The sequence below is a fragment of the Acipenser ruthenus genome, chromosome 4 (assembly GCF_902713425.1).
Source record: "Acipenser ruthenus chromosome 4, fAciRut3.2 maternal haplotype, whole genome shotgun sequence".
Lineage (NCBI taxonomy): Eukaryota > Metazoa > Chordata > Actinopteri > Acipenseriformes > Acipenseridae > Acipenser > Acipenser ruthenus.
Genome location: NC_081192.1, coordinates 56,105,307 through 56,125,174, shown reverse-complemented (window position 1 = coordinate 56,125,174; position 19,868 = coordinate 56,105,307). Strand labels below are relative to the sequence as shown.

The 19,868-nt window shown below is 41.7% G+C and overlaps 1 protein-coding gene across 2 annotated transcripts in view; it reads left to right on the top strand.

The window, feature by feature from the left end:
* Positions 1-19,868, top strand: part of LOC117400553 (protein spire homolog 1) — a 267,989-nt gene that overhangs the window by 231,858 nt on the left and 16,263 nt on the right. For both annotated transcript variants that reach the window (XM_034000695.2, XM_034000694.2), the window contains 4 exons: positions 9,438-9,575; positions 10,298-10,368; positions 10,784-10,811; positions 11,313-11,458. In XM_034000695.2, coding sequence (XP_033856586.2) covers positions 9,438-9,575; positions 10,298-10,368; positions 10,784-10,811; positions 11,313-11,458 — 383 coding nt within the window. The remainder of the gene's footprint in view (positions 1-9,437; positions 9,576-10,297; positions 10,369-10,783; positions 10,812-11,312; positions 11,459-19,868) is intronic.

Sequence of the window (19,868 nt, the reverse complement as noted above, 5' to 3'; positions counted from 1 at the left end):
AGGATAACCTGTAACTGTGGATCTACTGAGTGTAGTACTCGTGCTGCTCATTCCACAGTTACACAGTCTTCTTGACTGTACAGTTAGCTAGCGTGCATCTCTTCGTGAGATCTCCTGCTTTTTTGTGGGATTGCTGGCTGCTGTTGTGCATTAGCACAAGGTTAGCGTTTTTTCTTCTTTGGTACCAGAGTTGACGCAACCTTTGAGTTATTGACTCTATATTGAGACAGTACCGTGTCTCAGTACCGCATTTTCATACGCTTCAGTACTGACGCTACCACGTTTGCATACTCTTCGGTACTGATGCTATCGCGTTTGCATACGCTTTGGTACTGACGCTATCGCGTTTGCATACGCTTCGGTACTGATGCTATCGCGTTTGCATACTCTTCGGTACTGACGCTACCACATTTGCATACTCTTCGGTACTGACGCTATCGCGTTTGCATACGCTTTGGTACTGACGCTATCGCATTTGCATACTCTTCGGTACTGACGCTACCACGTTTGCATACGCTTCGGTACTGACGCTATCGCGTTTGCATACACTTCGGTACTGACGCTGTCGCGTCTGCATACGCTTCGGTACTGACGTACCACGTTTGCATACTCTTCGGTACTGACGCTATCGTGTTTGCGTACGCTTTGGTACTGACACTATCGTGTTTTCATACGCTTGGTACTGACGCTACTGCATTTGCATAGTCTTTGGTACTGACGCTACCATGTTTGCATACGCTTTGGTACTGACGCTATCGCGTTTGCGTACGCTTTGGTACTGGTGCTACCGCATTTGCATAGTCTTTGGTACTGACGCTACCATGTTTGCATACTCTTCGGTACTGACGCTATCACGTTTGCGTACGCTTTGGTAGTGGCGCTACCGCATTTGCATACGCTTCGGTACTGATGCTACCGCGTTTTTCGCTACCCTTCAGTACCGACGGTAGGTATTTATATTTGGTACCCAGACTGGTTTATACCAGGTCTGTTGATACCAACGGTACCCAGAACTGACGTTCGGTACCAGGTTCAGTACCAAGCTAACTGGTTAGACTTGATAGCAGTAATATTTTTATTGGTACCCAGAATAGTTATACTAAGTCTGTCGGTACCAACTCCCTCAGTACCTAGAACAAACACTCAGTACCACGTTCAGCTAACTGTAGGTAATACTTTACATTGGGTACCCAGACTAGTTTTTACTAAGTCTGTTGATACGAATGTCTCGGTACCTACACTACTATGTTTCACAGTTGCATTGACTGTGGCGCCAAGCTGCCAGCAGCTGATGGCCACGAAAGATGAGTGCGCTGCTTAGGTCAGGAACACGCAGAACGAGCTCTGGCGGACCCTGCCTTTTGTGTGCAGTGCGCTGTTTTCAGCAAGTGATCACTACGGTCCAGGCTTATGCGCCAGTCGAGTGATAGGGGGCTCTCTAGGGACTGCAGTTCTGGATAGCGCTGCTCCAGGGAGTGCCATTCCAGCCATTCCAGGGAGCTTAGCCAGAGGCCTCGCTCTGATGAGCGCGGTGCCAGGGCATGTGGTTCCAACGAGTCCGCCTCCAGGAAGCACAGGAGGAGGAGGAGTCGTCCCACTTTTTCCTCCTCACCCTCTTCCTCTCCTGCTGCTTCTCCTTCCCCAAGGAGTATGAAGAGAAGGCACAGGTCCCAATCATCGGACCGCTGGCGGTATATGTGTGAGATGTTCCAGCAACAGCAGTCAACTTTGACCCAGTTGTTGCAGGAGCGGACTCTGCCAGTGCAGGCACCTGCTCTGGTGCAAGCACCTGTTGCTCCACCTTCAAGTGGCTTCTCTCTCCCCACCTCCACCGCCAAAAAAACCCATTAGTGATGGTTAATAACCCATTAGTGATGGTTAATATTTCTATTTCAGAGAACCAGGGTTATGATGATAACCTAACGTTCTGTCTATACCACTCATTACCTAAAATAACTAGTTAATGAAAGATACGCTTGCAAAGTCGTTGCCCCCCCCCCCCCCCCTTTTTCAGTGGGTTACACGCGCGGCTTTGTTGCAACAGCTTCAGGATTTGTGACTGTGTTTGACTGTGTTTGACCACAGTTCAGTCGTAAAAATAATTATATGACGATTTTTAAGCAAACTGTATTCGTGTGTAACGCTCATGTATTAAACATTTTATTATTTAGATTGTGTTCTGGTTTAAACATATAGTGCATTTTTTTTGCCTTCTGTTTAGTTACAACAGCTTTTTTTAAAAAATCTGATTGCAAAACATTTACAGCCTGAGATCACAATAATCCTTTTAAATAATTAATGTGTGTGTATCAGTATGTCTACAGTTCTGCATATGCCTGCATGTCCACGAGGTTCTTTTAAGTAAACAAACGACATCAGGGCAGAGATCACAGTCATTTTTCTCATACTTAGTATGTATGTGTGTGTGTGTGTGAGAGCAAGAGAGTATGTGTACAGTTCTGTAAAGCCTGCATATCCTCGAGCTTATTTTAAGTAACCTCGAGGATATGCAGGATATCCAGAAAATAGGAGACACTCTGAAAATAGCAGGCACTTTTTTTACACAGAGAATTGTGAGGGTCTGGAACCAACTCCCCAGTAATGTTGTTGAAGCTGACACCCTGGGATCCTTCAAGAAGCTGCTTGATGAGATTATGGGATCAATAAGCTACTAACAACCAAACGAGCAAGATGGGCTGAATGGCCTCCTCTCGTTTGTAAACTTTCTTATGTTCTTATGTAAGTAAACAAACAACATTACAGCAGAACAAGCTGATCAGCTCCTATTATACTAAAATGTCCGCTGTTTTGGGAGGGATTCTCTGTGAATAACCGTACGATCTTCTTACAATTGTATTTAATTGAGCAAGCGATTCTGAACAGTTCTGTCTATACCACTCATTACCTAAAATAACTAGTTAATGAAAGATACGTCTCTTCAATGGGTTACACACGCGGCTTTCTTGCAACAGATTCAGGATTTGTGACTGTGTTTGATCACAGTTCAGTCGGAAAAATAATTATATGACAATTTTTAAGCAAACTGTATTCGTGTGACTTGTCAAGCTCATGTATTAAATATTTTATTATTACAATTGTCTTCTGGTTTCAAAATAATAGTGCCATTTTTTTTTTTGCCTTCTGTTCAGTTACAACAGCATTTCAAAAAAAAAATCTGATTACAAAACATTTCTATACAGAACGAGATCACATATATTTTTTCAAATAATTAGTGTGTGTTTCAGTATATGCCTGCATGCCCACAAGGTTATTTTAAATAAACAAACAACATTAGGGCAGAGATTAGTCATTTTTCTAATACTTAGTGTGTGTGTGTGTGTGCGCGTGTGGTGCATTTCTTTCCCAGCGTTGATGCAGCTGCAACAGTTCTTCAAAAAATGTTTTCTTAGTTTACAGTATGTGTCTTTTTATACTGTAGTGTGTGTAAAATAGCAGCCTTTCCAGTGTAATTACTGTGGTTTAAGTTACACCAGTTAGTGAAACTGATCTGCTAGACACCAGGAAAAAATGGCTGCTTTCAAAAATATTTTTTCCAAGACTGTACTCACGGTTCCATGGCAACAGCTGTCCCTAGTGGTGGGAATGTATCATTTCAGGGTAAAATTTGGGCAAAACTGGCATATCACCCATATTGATTGGCTCATGGCAACCATTTTTGTTCATGTAGGAACTTTTCCTGAATAACTTTTTTAGAGGACACTACAAAGATAACGTATACCCAAGATTCACGTCAATCGGCCAAAGGGTTCATGAGGAGATGTTGTTTAAGCGTTTTACGCAAAATCCAACATAGCTTCCACATAATGTGACCCATCAATTTTTCCTTAAGTAGAATCAATCGTGGACATGAGCACACTAAGTACAACATTATTCACAGCTCTACTATTTACCGTTCATGAGAAGACAACATTTGAAAATTTCCCAAATTTTTCATTAAATCCAAGATGGCTGCCACACCATGTGACCAAAGGCCGCCATATTTACCACGGCACAACATCCCATCGTCCTCTACATCCGTGCCAAATTTCGTGAGTTTTGGTGCAGCCGTTTAAAAGTTATAGGCTTTTGTAATTTAGGTGGAAGGAAAAAAATATATAATAATAACTAGAAGTTGCAGGCAACATTAAGGCTTCCAAGCCTTTACAGCAGAACAAGATACGGTTTGAGACTTGTGAAAATGGAAATCATACGAACATTTTGTTAATTGGAAAGCATCATTTTATCGTGTGTGTTTTTTGTAGGATAACGGTTAGTATTTTATAAATGTTGATTTAGTATTCATTTTAATAAATACTTGTGATTTGTTGTGGGAGTGCAATTCGCGCTGTGGAACTTTCAGCTGCATATTTTAAATACCCCGGCTGTCAATTTTCTGTACACCCCGAGAGTATAGTAATTTCATGAAAATAAAATTCAAATAATATAAAAAATGTCAATTTTACACTGTTAAAAATAAACTGGGCACCGTACTTTTTTTAACCATTATATAATTTACTGTTAGATGTGATAATAGTGTTAAGCAGTATATGCTGAGTTTTCATGGCCATAAGCGGCCTCTTGTTGCGAGATTTTCCAAAGCAGTCTTTGTCTCCAGAGACTGTTGTACAGTTCACCACAAGAAGGCAACCTTGTACCACCCCGTAGTTAAAGACCAAACTTACATTTTTTTTTTCTGCTGGTTAATGCAAAACACAGTGATATTTCGGTTTTTGTTCTAATAGTGGCATACTACAGGTAAGAAGATGAGGTTAAATAGATATAAGATTATGGCAGAAGCATTGAGCTGTGGAAAAGGCGGTGATTACTGCATAGAAGCTGGTCAGCTACAATTATAAAACACTGTTATAGAGCAAGCGATTCTTAACAGTTCTGTATGTACTTTTATTTAACTGAAATAACCAGTTAAAGAAAGATACGCTTGCAAAGTGCCCCCCCCCCCAAACTATCAGACACAACTCAAAAGTTTTATTTATGAACATCATATCTAACATTTGCATAGCAGAAACATCGTATTTAAATGGAAAATAAATATAAAAGGCTTTATTTTCGAAATTAGCACATATAGGGCCTAATGCATGACTTACAAAACCGAAAAGCTATAATAAAATAAACATTTCAAAAGAAGATAGTGTAAACTGCTATATGTACCTACAAAATTGTAAAAACTAAGTCATTATTTACAAAAATAAGATAAAAGGCTTTTTTCACATTACTGCATAGCACGACTTCAAAAAATGAAAACTATAATAAAATAAAGATTTCAAAACAAAATATTGTGTAACCAGCTGTAAACTGGTATATGTAGTGCTACATACACAATTGTAAAATCGAAAATTATTTATAAAACAATAACAAAAAAGAAAATAACTCAGTTCACATTGTGTAACGGGAATGTGCATTCAGGGAAACATACTTTAAAGTAGCCCCCATATTCACACAATCCACACAGATGTAACGCTTGTGAACTTGTCCTGTGCAATAACCAGATACTTGACACAGATATCAAAAAAGTTTGATTTGTATTGCATTTAGTTACCTGGCATTGTTTTTTTTGTTGCTTGTGTCACTTGATGCGCACTGTTTCCAGATTGAGCTGCGTTTCCCTGCTGCTTTGCAGTTTTCTGATCAAAATGTTTCTGCCAAAGCTCCGTGGCTAGCATCATAAGAGTTCTCTCCTACTGATATTTTCCCCTGTGCATTCATTGTACAAAACGAAGGAATTGATGGCTGCAATGTCCAGTTGTGACAGGATGGCTTGGTGTGGTGATGTCACGGACCAGGAAGTAACTGAAACCAAAACAATGGATGGGCAGTCAGCGTATTTAATAAATCAAATAAGCAATTACAAAACACAAAACAAAAAGGCGTAATGGACAAACAAACAACTCTCTCTCTCTCTCTCTCTCTCTCTCTCTCTCTCTCTCTCTCTCTCTCTCTCTCTCTCTCTCTCTCTCTCTCTCTCAATTCAATTCAATTCAAAGTGCTTTATTGGCATGACTTATTTTCCACAGTGTTGCCAAAGCAAATACATACATATTATGAACAGATGCATCTATATACAAACAAGGAACAATGGTAACAAAATAATAATAAATAAAATAGAAGATAAATAATAATAATACAGAAATTGAAATATTGAAATAATGATATTGAAACTATTAAATTGTGCCGTCACTGCGTGCCCCTCAGGTTGTGGCAGGTGGCTACATATTTGGCAGCCAGTGGAGCTGTGTGTCCCTCCCCTAGGAGGACAGCAAGTTTCTCTGAGTCTGCCATTTGTCTGAAAAGAGGATATTTTTCTTGTATTTTAATGAAGAATGATTCTCTGATATGGCTGTATTTTATACAGTGTAGGAGAAAGTGCATCTCAGTTTCCACCTCTCCTGTCTCGCAGTGACCACAGAGCCGATCTTCTCTGGGCAGCCAGGTCTGCCTGTGTCTGCCTGTCTCTTTATTATTATTATTTATTTCTTAGCAGACGCCCTTATCCAGGGCGACTTACAATCGCAAGCAAATACAAATACATTCAAGTGTTACAATATAAGTCATACAATAAGAACAAGAAATACAATAATTCTCAAGTGTGACAAACCACAATTCAATAATACAGCAGATAATAGTGAAAGTTACATCAGGATATGATTAAATAGTGATAGTTACATCAGGATATGATTAAGTACAAAATACTACAGATAAACACTTGGCAGATTACAATATTCTGAGGTACAGGATTAAATGCAGTAAAATAGGGGGCAGATAAGAGGTGAGTCTTAAGGAGGCGCCAGAATGTGGTCAGGGACTGGGCAGTCCTGACATCTGTAGGAAGGTCGTTCCACCACTGCGGAGCAAGGGTGGAGAAGGAGCGGGCTCGGGAGGCAGGGGAGCGTAGCGGAGGTAGAGCCAGTCTTCTAGTGCAGGCGGAGCGGAGAGGTCGAGTGGGGGTGTAGGGAGAGATGAGGGTCTGGAGGTAGCTGGGTGCAGTCTGATCAAGGCATCTGTAGGCTAGTACAAGAGTCTTGAACTGGATGCGAGCGGTGATCGGGAGCCAGTGGAGCGAGCGGAGTAGTGGAGTAGCGTGGGCGAAGCGAGGTAGAGAGAACACCAGGCGAGCAGCAGAGTTCTGGATGAGCTGGAGCGGACGGGTGGCGGACGCAGGGAGGCCAGCCAGGAGGGAGTTGCAGTAGTCTAGGCGGGAGAGTACCAGGGCCTGGACCAGGAGCTGGGTAGCATAGTTGGTGAGGAAGGGTCGGATTCTTCGGATGTTGCTCAGGAAGAATCTGCAAGTGCGTGCCAGAGTGGAGATGTGCTGGGAATAAGAGAGGCAGGGGTCCAGGGTGACTCCAAGGTTCTTAGCTGAGGAAGAGGGAGAGAGTGTGGTAGATTCCAGAGGAACAGAGATAGAGAGATCAGAGGAGGGGGAGGAGGAGGGAAAGAAAAGGAGGTCAGATTTAGAGAGGTTGAGTTTGAGGTGATGCGAGTGCATCCAGGAGGAAATAGCAGACAGACAGGTAGAGATACGGGAGGAGATGGTGGAGTCAGAGGTGGGGAAGGAGAGGAAAATCTGAGCATCATCAGCATAGAAATGGTATGAGAAACCATAGGATGCGATGAGGGGGCCCAGGGAGCGGGTGTAGAGAGAGAACAGGAGAGGACCCAAGACTGACCCTTGGGGGACTCCAGTCAAGAGAGGGTGAGGTGTGAAGGTTGCTCCACGCCAGGTTACCTGGTAAGTGCGGTTGGAGAGGTAGGAGGAGAACCAGGCCAGAGCAGTGCCAGAGATCCCCAGGTCAGCAAGAGATGATAGTAGAATAGAGTGATCGACAGTGTCAAAGGCAGCAGAGAGGTCGAGGAGAATTAGGACAGAGGAGAGAGAGGCAGCTCGGGCACACTTAAGTGAGTTGGTGACAGACAGAAGGGCGGTTTCAGTGGAGTGAGCAGAGCGGAAGCCAGATTGGAGAGGGTCAAGCAGAGAGTGGTTGGACAGGCTGTGGTCACTGAGCCTGTACTTGGTCAGGATCTGTCTCTGCTTCGTATCTCTGACAGTGGAGAGATACTCTGCTAGGCTGTAGTTTCTTTTTAGGGCCCGATAGCAATCAAGTTTATTTTGGGATTTTATTTCTGTGTCCCAGTGTTCCAGATAGGAGTTTTTGGTTTGTTTTATAATTTGGTTTACTCTGATTGGGGGCTGGTAAGCAGTGCTGACCTGAAGCTGGTTGGAGTTAGTATTGGAGGGGGTCAGTGTGATGAGCTTCAAAGCCAGCTGGCATAGGGGACTCTTTTCAGGGCTGAGCTCTTGGGTCTGGAGGGCCTTGTACTGGAGTGAGTCAGGTTCACTTTTTTCAAGGTGCAACCAGAATGGCCGAGAAGCCTAATAATAATAAAAATAATAATAATAATAATAATAATAATAATCGTAACAAAAACAATAGGCTTCCCAGCCGTTGTGGCTTGGAAGCCTAATAATAATAATAAAAAATCCTTACAATAACAATAGGATTCCCAGCCGTTGTGCCTTGGAATCCTAAATAGATCAAAGTTATTGCAGCAGTGTTTCCATTTAAACACATTTACTACAAGTGTACCAAGTATTTGGAGCCTTCTTGGTTCATTTCTCTAGGATTAGGCTTGTTGCAGACTCCTCGTTATCCTCGTCTGAATATTCACTATCGCTGCCTGACAAAGTTAAACTGGGGTAGTCCGACCTCAACAATTCATCTATTTCACTTTTTTCACTCATAGTCAGATAAATTCCATCATATCCTGTGCACCATATGACAGACCCAATATACATAAAAGCTTAATGTTGTTTAATGCTTTTATATTGTAAATTGGCCGAGCAGGAGCTTTAAATTGTGTCAATAGTTTTCAGCCACTTGTTTTCTATTGAAATTATTCTATATTCACTACCAGTACAGGTACCCTTTAAGAAACACAATTTGGACCCTAAAATCCTCTATAACTATAGACCTCCAATCTACCATTCTTAGATATGTTTCAGTTCATCACGATTGAGGAGGTAAAATCTGCATTATCGGAAGCTGTCTGTGGTGTTCCACAGGGCTCCATTCTAGGTCCCTTGTTGTTTTCATTATATATGCTGTTGCTAGGTGGCATTATACGCAGACACTGAGTGACCTTCCATTGCTATGCTGATGATACCCAACTATATTTGTCCCTAAAGTTTGGGGGTCATCTTTGATCCTGATCATTTGAGACTCATATTAGGGAAGTTACGAAAGTATCTTTTTACTATTTGAGAAATATTTAGACCTGACTGACTACTGATTATGAAAATCTTTTTGATAAAGCAATATTTTTGATGGCCCAGGATTATTGCTTACTAACCTGGGAGTTGAAATCCCAAGGAGCCTGGGAGGTGTGCTAGGTCCCTTGGTAATCTGTCCTGTGTGTTGCAGGAGGAGTTCTGTTACCCAGTCGAATGTCTGGCTCTGACTGTAGAAGAGGTGATGCACATCAGACAGGTCCTGGTGAAGGCTGAACTGGAGAAGTTTCAGCAGTATAAAGATGTCTACAGTGCACTGAAGAAAGGAAAGGTCAGTTGGGTTGACTGTGCAGACTATGTTCTGCCCTAAATTGAGGTGTCTGCTCATTAAGAACATAAGAACATAAGAAACAGGTGATAAAGGTGCCTAAACTGAAACATCAGTTAATACAGATTATAGAGTAACAGTCAATACATTGGGGTCCCCAGCTGGCACACCTGAAGAACAGTTGTGTGGTGCAGGGTATACAGAGGAGTACAGGTTTACATTTTGGCTTCACAATGTCACCGCCTTCGCTGGGGGATTCCAGAGGAAGCGATGCATTGGCTATGGTGCTAATGCAGATTAGGGAAGCAAACCGGCAGGGACTGTGTCTCCTGATGAGGCTGGTAGCTTGCTGACATGCACTGTCGAGTTCCTGGGTGTAAAGAGGCAGTTGGCTTGGTCGTGGGATCGGAGTACACCCACTAATCTTCGGTTCTCCTGAGCTGTGTGGGGAATTGCTGCAGTATGAGAATGTAATTGGACATTCTAAATTTAAATAAAAAAACTAAATTGAATTATATAAATACATGCTGTATATATGTATTTATATTTATGTTTCAGATACACAATACAAATGCTTTTAAAATTACAATCCAAGGTGAAAATAAGCATATATTGAATAATATGTATCATATAAATTAAGATCATAAAGTTGATTTCCATGTATTGTGTTAATGCTGCCATGCATGTGCCACTGTGTATATTTATACATCCTTTCCTGTTAATAGTTGTGTTTCTGCTGCCGAACGAAGAGATTCTCCTTCTTCACCTGGTCCTACACCTGCCAGTTTTGCAAAAGGTAATTTATTTACCAGATATATGTAGAAAATTAATTCAATAAAAGTGCTGAGACCAGTTATTATCCAAAAGATAAGACTGCAACAGTGACCGATCAACTTTTCCTTAAGTAGAATCAATCGTGGACATGAGCGCACTATGTACAAAAATGCTGTACTATGTACCATTCATGAGAAGCCTAATAATAATAAAAAATATACTGTGGTTTTGCCAGATTTAAGTCATTCCAATATTATGCATTTAAGCATTTACATCCATAATAATTGGATACATAATTTTGTTAGCTGCAGCGATAGACTAGCAGTGTTCGGAAATAGGGAAATCAACGAACCAACGTCCTATCATCAGGAAGATCATTGTACACTGAGGCCTAAAAATGTAAATGTTTTCACTTTTATGTTTTTCCCCCTCTTTAGGCCGGTGTGTTCACAGTGTTGTAAGAAGGTAAGTACAAAATCTTTGTAATTTGAGATGGGGATAGGCGTTGTGTATGCTCATATGCTTCACTTTACAGTTTTACATATATCTAGATAACCATGTATTCAATTGTGATTTGTTTCTGTTGTATGTTTTTGAGAGTATGAAAATCTGGAGATATAAAGAGCTGTCAGTATGTTTGCCTTTATGTGCATATATTTATCACACTTAAATTTGGGCTTGTCTCTAGAGAACCACATATCCAATTGTGATAAAACAAGGTAACAACATTGTTTACCACAAGTAGTATCACGCAAATGATACAGTACATGGAATGCTAACGTTCTTATCAACTAATAATTAAATGGTACTAAAATATATTTTAGACAGAAGTATCTGTATTGGCACAAGGGAAAAAGTGATATACCTTGGGATGTATGTGAGTAATATGCTGTAGTATGGCTTAGTATGTGTGGATAGCTCCTCTCTTTGTGACCACACTTCTTATACTTGTTTCCTTTGATACAGATGAGGTTGCCCTCGAAGCCATATGCAAACCTACCTATCTACTCCCTGGGATCTTCCACTCTGCATAAGGAAGAGAGTGTACCCAAGCCAGAGAAACCTTCTACCAGTCTCCACCGACAGCATAGTCTATACAAAACTGTCTCCAGGTAACAGACCTACAGCGTTTACACATTCAGGTAGCAGGGTTCTCTATAGGAATTTGCATAGCTGGGTGGCAGAGCATTCTAGCACTCCTGTATATTGTATCAGGTGTTACCTTAAAATGATCAATAATTAATACAATCCATTTTAATACAAATTAAATCACATTTATTGGAATACATGTCATGTTTTTGCATTTCAGATTAACATTTTACCCCCAAAGTAATGCCAGTGCCTTTAAACCACCTCACATGTTTTGCATCTTTCAGTAATAAATGGGTGATTTAGAACACTCTAAGAAAAAAAAAATATATATATAATATAGATAATATAGTTAAAGTTGTTATAAAAATCAGCAGTTTTGTTTAAAAATTAAAAACTACTTTCTTAATTGTTTTGTAACTGTTTTTTACTTACCGAAAATATTTACCTTAAAATATATTTAACAAGTGTTTATAGCACACACCAAATCATAAATGAAAACTAGTAAACTAGGATCAGTCTATATATATTACAGTGGCACAGTATTTTTGTACTTTAATAACATTGACCCTGTTCAAGGGATTTGCACAAAAAATTGGGTGTGTGGTCTCGTGGGTTTGATCTCTTGACATGAGCCATTGCTATTTTTTTTGTCACTCTCCAGTGGCCAAAAATATCAGGGTACAAAGGGACTGGCCCACAATAGTGCTTTTCACTGGCACAAATTTTGGATTCTGAGCATGCTCAGTACTGGTCTTCAGGTTAGATTTATGAGCACGAAAAAAGACCTCACAAACAAAATAATCTTTTTCACGAGAGTCCAATCTTCTTTTGTCAGAAAGAATCTTTGTTCGTGAGACAACCATCTTTTTTCAGTTTAAAAAAAATAAATACAAATTGAAACTGCCTTAAAATCATACAATGGCAGCCACAGCCAGCTATTTAATGTTGTGATACTGTTGCAGTGCGACAATGCAAAAATGTTGCAGCTTTGCAATCCTGTTTTTTCTGACTAAATGAAGTCAGCTGCACTGTATTACTCTTGCCACCAGGTATAACGTGGGAGCAGAAAATGCATTAAACAAACCAGTAGGAAGCGCTGAGGCCAAACGTGCATATTTTCAGAGCGTTGCTAAAAGGCACTTAGTTTGGGGTTCTGCTCTTACGTCATGATAGTTCATGCTCATTCAAACCAAAGGAGTTATAGTTATTGAACTAAAATCAATGTAGCAGGCTCTATAAAAAAGTGCTACAAGTTTGAAGTATAAGTACCCCACAAAATACTCGCCCTATTTTAAGCGTACAGGAGATGATCAATCCAGCAAGAATCTCAAATGATCTGCAGCGTCCTTATTATAATATTAATGTCACTGTGTATTTATACTACCTGTACAGTACTTGTACACTTCCAATTATAATGATTCACTACTCTGTACCAAACTATTCTACAGTCCTGCTAGTTTTGTATTTGTTAATACTGTATATGCATGAAAGGCGGAACAAGGAAAACTCAGAGCATTGAACTTAATAATGCACTGAAGTTCAACGATACTTGAAACCACAACAGTTTATATAGTCTTAAGATGGCAGTGGCACAGGTCTTGCTATGTAACCCGGAGTGTGGAAAATTGAAGTCATACTAATAAATGTTATGCACATTTGTCATAACTTGTGTTATGAAAATACAGTAGGTCAGTATTTTTTTCTTTATTCATTTCAGATTGGGGATTGTGGCAGGGCAAAAGCCCTGCACGTGTATATAATGTATTGTATTGTTGTGTATATGTATAGTTTAAAAAAATATAGAATTTAAGTGTGCACTAGATATGGCAGGTTTCTGCAGTTGTACATAAAGTTGTAAAGTTTTGAATTTAAGTTTGGCAGGGATGGGGTTAAATCCAACTCTGCCAAATCCATGTGCAGAATGTGGCTGGGGCTTAATTGACTAATTGATGATCAATTAAGCCCAGCCACATGGTATAAAAAAGGAGCTGGAAAGCCAGTTCTTTTGTTTTAGTTTCAGCAAGCATGCAGCCTCACTACTGTGTGGAGAGCCAGTGTGAGTGAATTGTATAGGGATTTAGGGGATTTTGATCCCACCACAGTTTATTTTAGTGTGTCAGAGTAGGATCCGGAGCGGGACCTCCCTTTTAGCAAGCAGAGCTAAGCCAGTGTTTGGCAAACTTTAGTTTTTAGCTGTTTTCCCACTGTATTCTGTTTTGCATTGTTGGAGCTCTTATTTTGATTACACTCTGTCTGTGTATGTCCTCCTGCACTAGGGCTATCATTGCTGGTACCCTAGTGGCAGCCACCTGTCACTGCAACTTTTTTTTTGTTTACTTTAATAAAACCTGGTAGCCTGAGTGGCGTTGTCAACTGCATCCCTCTGTCTCTCTCCTCATCATTCAGCGGACACCCACAACCAGGTACTAAGACCCCCTGTTACACTTGGTGTTAGAATTGGGATCCGCAGAGTCCTGCCGAGGCAAGGCAAGACAGCCCACTAGAGAGAGACATGGACATCTCCTTGGCCTGGATTCTGGACCACAGAGCTCTGCTGTGGCTAGAAACGGAGGGAAGGAAATACCTGGGGGCCATCCACGTGGAGATGCTTGTGGATTTCGTCCACCTGACTTCAGAAGCCCAGCTCAAGGGGATCCGTGGGCACTATCTAGCACTAAAAGGGGCTTTGGATGCCATGGGCAGGGTGGTTGACCGGATCCATAGAGAGCGGTGGGAGGCAGAACAGTCCCAGTTGGCCTGGGCCGGTGCACCCATGTGCTCAATTTGCATGGAGTATGGGCATGTGGAGGCTAACTGCCATGACCGGGAAGAGGACACAGACACAGACCTAGAGTGGGAGGAGCTTGAGGTCCAGAGCGAGGCAGAAGAGCTGCTGTCCCAGGAGGAAGAGCCATGGCCGTGCCCAGAACCGTTGCCACAGCGATTTACAGGGGGGGATGATCCCCTGATGGAAGAGCTAAGGCCTCACCCCCCTGAAATTTTTTTGGGGGGATGAGGGCAAGTAGTGGATTACCTTCAGCAGCCACCGGTAGTGCTGCTGAGGGAAGGGGAGGAGCCCCTGCCGCCTTCGCAGCCAGAAGGGGAGAAGACACTTCTGCCTTCGCAGCCAGCATCGCCGCTAGAGGGAGAAGTGGAACTCCCGCTGCCGCCTTCTTGGCCGGGGGCTCCCCTGCCACCGTCGCCTCCCGAGGCGCCGCTGCTGCCGGCGTTGCCTCCCAAGGGTCCGCTGCTGCCGCGGTCGCCTTGGGTGACCTGCTTGCCATCGCCAGAGGATCCTGTTCCACTGCCAGCCTCGCCGGAGAGTCCTGCGTTGCTGCCAGCGGGGACCCACAAATAGACAGAGGGGACACTGGCGTTAAGGGGTAAGCCGGGGGTCAAACGGGCACCCCTTTATAGAAGTCCAGGGGCCACTGGTGGGGTTAAACGGGCACCCCTTTATAGCCCAGGGGCCACTGTGGAGGTTAAACGGGCACCCCTTTATAGTCCAAAGGTCACTCTGGGGGTTAAACTGTATAGAAACCCAGTTACTATCAGGGAGCTAATGTTGGGGCCAACTGGTATCAGACGGCAGGATGTGCAAGTGGTTGAGGGCAACCCAGTCCGTCTGGTATTAGATAGAGGCCGGCTGAGCCCCAATGTTCCCTCCCACCCACCCATGTGTTTATTGCGGGGAGCGGGTTAGTTGTCGAATGGACCCCTTGTTGTGTATATGTATAGTTTAAAAAAATATAGAATTTAAGTGTGCACTAGATATGGCAGGATTTTGCAGTTGTACATAAAGTTTTAAAGTTTTGAATTTAAGTTTGGCAGGGATGGGGTTAAATCCAACTCTGCCAAATCCATGTGCAGAATGTGGCTGGGGCTTTATTGACTAATTGATGATCAATTAAGCCCAGCCACATGGTATAAAAAAGGAGCTGGAAAGCCAGTTCTTTTGTTTTAGTTTCAGCAAGCATGCAGCCTCACTACTGTGTGGAGAGCCAGTGTAAGTGAGTTGTATAGGGATTAATTTAGGGGATTTTTATCCCACCACAGTTTATTTTAGTGTGTCAGAGTAGGTTCCGGAGCGGGACCTCCCTTTTAGCGAGCAGCGCTAAGCCAGTGTTTGGCAAACTTTTGTTTTTAGCTGTGTTCCCACTGTATTCTGTTTTGCATTGTTGGAGCTCTCATTTTGATTACACTCTGTCTGTGTATGTCCTCCTGCACTATGGCTATCATTGCTGGTACCCTAGTGGCAGCCACCTGTCACTGCAACTTTTTTTTTGTTTACTTTAATAAAACCTGGATGCCTGAGTGGCGTTGTCAACTGCATCCCTCTGTCTCTCTCTCCTCATTCAGCGGACACCCACAACTAAAGTAGCAGATACTAAGACCCCGTGTTACAAGGATAAATAATAAAAAAAGCAAGCTACTGGAGGCTACCGAAATGACAGCATGTAAAATTAAAATTAATTCCCAACCGGAGTGTTTTTTTTTTTAATGTGACCGCCTTTTCTGTTGGATTGTGTATATAAATGAAGGGTGCTTTACACATGGACCACCTTGAAACCAACCTGATTTAAATTCAGTTTGGCTGAGTTGATGACGTTTTTACAGTGACATGGAATGAAAAGAGCAGGCTTTATGTTGTGGGAAAATAGACCAACAAAAGTAGATATTTTGAGTTATTATTATTATTATTATTATTATTATTATTAGTTTATTTAGCATGATCATTTATAACTCAATATCTACTTTTGTTGGTCTATTTTCCCACAACATAAAGCCTGCTGTTTTCATTCAATGTTATTAATAACAGAGATCCCTCATCCGCCAAGAGAAAGATGCCTAAATAGTGTGACCAGGTGGCTCCATGTTAACTTGGACAGGCTGAGACAGTTCAGGTTTTACAGACTTCCATCATCACAATACATTAAGGAAACAAACCTGTATTTTTAAACGCATTGGGGTAATAGGAGTCTGTAAAATCTGAAATGTCTCGAACTGTCCTGGTGAATACATGTAAATAGATTTATATGATTGCAGATTAAAATAACTTTTATAAGGAGTTACTAGTGAGACCAGACCATGATATAAAAGGTAATAACAGTAGTAATAATAATAATAAAATCTGTTTAATTTAAAGGGGCTTTGCTGTGAAACAAAACCAGCTTTTAAATCGTCCAAGTCCTTACTTTCGCATTTGAAAGCAGAATGAAGAACGGCAAAATGAGAGTGCAACATTTTAACAAGTGACTAGTCTTTATTAATGTTAATACATGTACAAATAGTGCCCGGCCAATGCAACCTTCTATTTTGTGGAGGTTTGGTGATCCAGCGGTTAACAAAAGGGGCTTCTTACCAGGAGGTTCCCAGTTCAATCCCAGCTTAACCACTGACCCTGAGCAGGTCACTTTACCTCCTTGTGTTCCGTCCTTCGGATAAGACGTAAAACCGAGGTCCTATTGTAAGTGACTCTGCAGCAGCAGTTTGTAGTAGTCTGCAGGGGTGCTCTTAGAGATAAAAGGGCAAATGGAAGTGATATTTGTCTGTGTGGAGTTTTTGTGAAATTCAAACTGTAATGGTGGGAGTACTACATGCTGGTTCCTTTGTTTTGGTTTTGAATGGATTAAATAAGTTTGGAGTAAAACGGTCTATAGTTTTTGAAGAGGAATTTATTCCCTGGTTCCCGGAACTGACTGGGTTGTGCAGACGCCTTTATCCAAGGCGACTTACAGAGACTAGGGTGTGTGAACTATGCATCAGCTGCAGAGTCACTTACAACTACGTCTCACCCGAAAGACGGAGCACAAGGAGGTTAAGTGACTTGCTCAGGGTCACACAATGAGTCAGTGGCTTAGGTGGGATTTGAACTGGTGACCTCCTGGTTACAAGCAGACAGGAATATAGACAATGGAGCTAAGTGACACTGAAAAACAGCAACCCTAAATATAATAATAAATACAAATGAGAATTTGTTCTCAAGGGTTTTTCCCGCTTAAAGCTAAGATTGATTGATGATTGATTGATTCGTATTTCAGGTAAATGTTTAGTAATTTAGCACAAAAAACACAATTACAAAAAAGTACAATTGGAAATGGTGTAGTTGCTATTTGTTTACAATGGGGAACAACATTAATCATGGGGTTTTCATGCGGGGCAGTTTACATGAGAAATGGCATTGCGCGTGCACGTTTGGGAGAATTACTCGTGTAAATCAGGTCTGTGACCGGAAAAAAAGGCCCAAAGACAGGGATAAGGTAAATCTCATTTACTCGTGTAAATGACGAAAAACGTTAAAATCCACGCCCAGTTTCACATGGAAACCTGCATTTCACGTGTAAATGTTAGTGAGCTTGTTTATCCTTAAGTGACATCACTATAAATATTGCAAAGAAGCGGGTCAGTTGTTACTGTGGATTCCAAGATGGCAGAAAGTAAGTGGCTGATGGGCGGTTTTATGGTTAGCAGTGGTGTAGTTCACCTTAATGATAATGCAGGCCGCTTTTTTTTATTATTGTTTTTTGCTGTGTCTGGCCTGTCATGTTATTATTTATCTCTTAGCAGACACCCTTATCCATGTTATATCACATTATTTTTACATACAATTACCCATTTATACAGTTGGGTTTTTACTGGAGCAATCTAGGTAAAGTACCTTGCTCAAGGGTCAAGAGTCCAGAGCCCTAACCATTACTCCACACTGCTGCTCCACATTGCTGCCCATATGTTGTATAGCTTTTGTGGGTTTACAGTTCTGTATAAAACCACTTACCGTGAACTGCAGTGTACACTTGTATAGCAGCTGTTTGAGAATACCCTTGCTGTAAAAACTACGCTAATGTTAAACACGAAGAGCAAGTGAGCTGCTTAATAAATGTCTGTAACTGAATTCCCTTGCTTTTGATCCCAGCTATGTCCAAAGACAACGCGTGTCTGTCCTCCACTCAAAATCGCTGAAGCAATGAGGAAACCCGGGCATTAATAAGTATAGTTAGTGACTTGGATGTGTTGAGCGAGCTCCATCGCCCGAAACACCGTAACAAGCATGTGTACCAACAAGTGGTTGATGCCCTTTCAGAAAGAGGAATAGAGTGCACAGTCCCACAAGCTAGGGACAAATTAAAAAATTGAAACAGTCCTACCTGTAGGAACGAGCAAGGAGGTGCCGTTCAGGAGAAGCAGGACGGTCCTGCACAGCAATGCTTTTTGCTTCAGTTACATCTGGCATAGCTATGTACGTGTTGAAGTGCCTCTGAACATGGGAGTTGACAAACTTATAAATACAGTGATGAACTGTGGTTTTATCCACTCCAAACACATTGCCAACTATCCTGTACTCTGAAGATGCCAGCCTATACAGAGCAATCGCCACACTTTTTTCCACTGACACAGGAGGCCGTACGTAATTCCTTTTTGGCTGCATATCTTCCTTTACCAGTTCCACTATAATGCTGAATGTTGCCCTGTTGACACAAAAGGACTGTATCCACTGCAGATCTGTGAAAGAGTGATGCAGCACAACCTTTTCCCACCAGCAAGATGGACGAGTATGTGTCCAAACCATCCTTTCGCTAGCCATTGGCATTACATTAGAAAGGCATAAGGATTTGCTGGTAGAGAATGTTCCCTTACTAACACTCACGGGGTTGCCCAGGATTCCCCAGCTAAACTACAATAACATTCCAGTACGGGGATGTGAAATTTAGTTGGTAATATCACGGCTGTCTTCTTTAGCCACGCTTGCCTGCCTCTTTCTCTTGCTCCAGACACAGGCGTTCTTTTCCTGTCTTTACTCCAGGTTTACGAACCCAGCTCCCGCTGTTCTCTCCTAGAAGGGCAAGAGTGAAGGAATAGCAAAGCGTCATTTTTATTGGTTGAGCGACCTCCCCCCCCCAAGACCCGCCTCCTAACCATTCGGAGAGAGAGGTGACACACCCTCACCCAACCACTGTCATTGCCTGATAACCAACACAAGTTTCCCCTATCACACATGGATTGTATAATAAATATAATAAAATATGTTTTTTTTTTAAAGATATCTATCAATACAGTGCCTTAAGTATTCACCCCCCTTGGATTTTTCCACATTTTGTAGTGTTACAACCTGGAATTAAAATGGATTTAATTGGGATTTTTACCATTTGATTTACACAACATAACACTTTGAAGATGCAAAATATTTGTTATTGTGACACAAAAGTTAATTAAACAAAAAAAAGACATTTGTTGGTTGCATTAGTATTCACCCCTTGAGTCAATACTTGGTAGAAGCACCTTTGGCAGCAATTACAGCTGTGAGTCTTTTTGGGTAAGTCTCTACCAGCTTTGCACATCTGGATCCTGCAATTTTTGCCCATTGTTCTTGGCAAAATTGCTCAAGCTCTGTCCAGTTGGATGGGGACCGTTGGTGAACAGCAATTTTCAAGT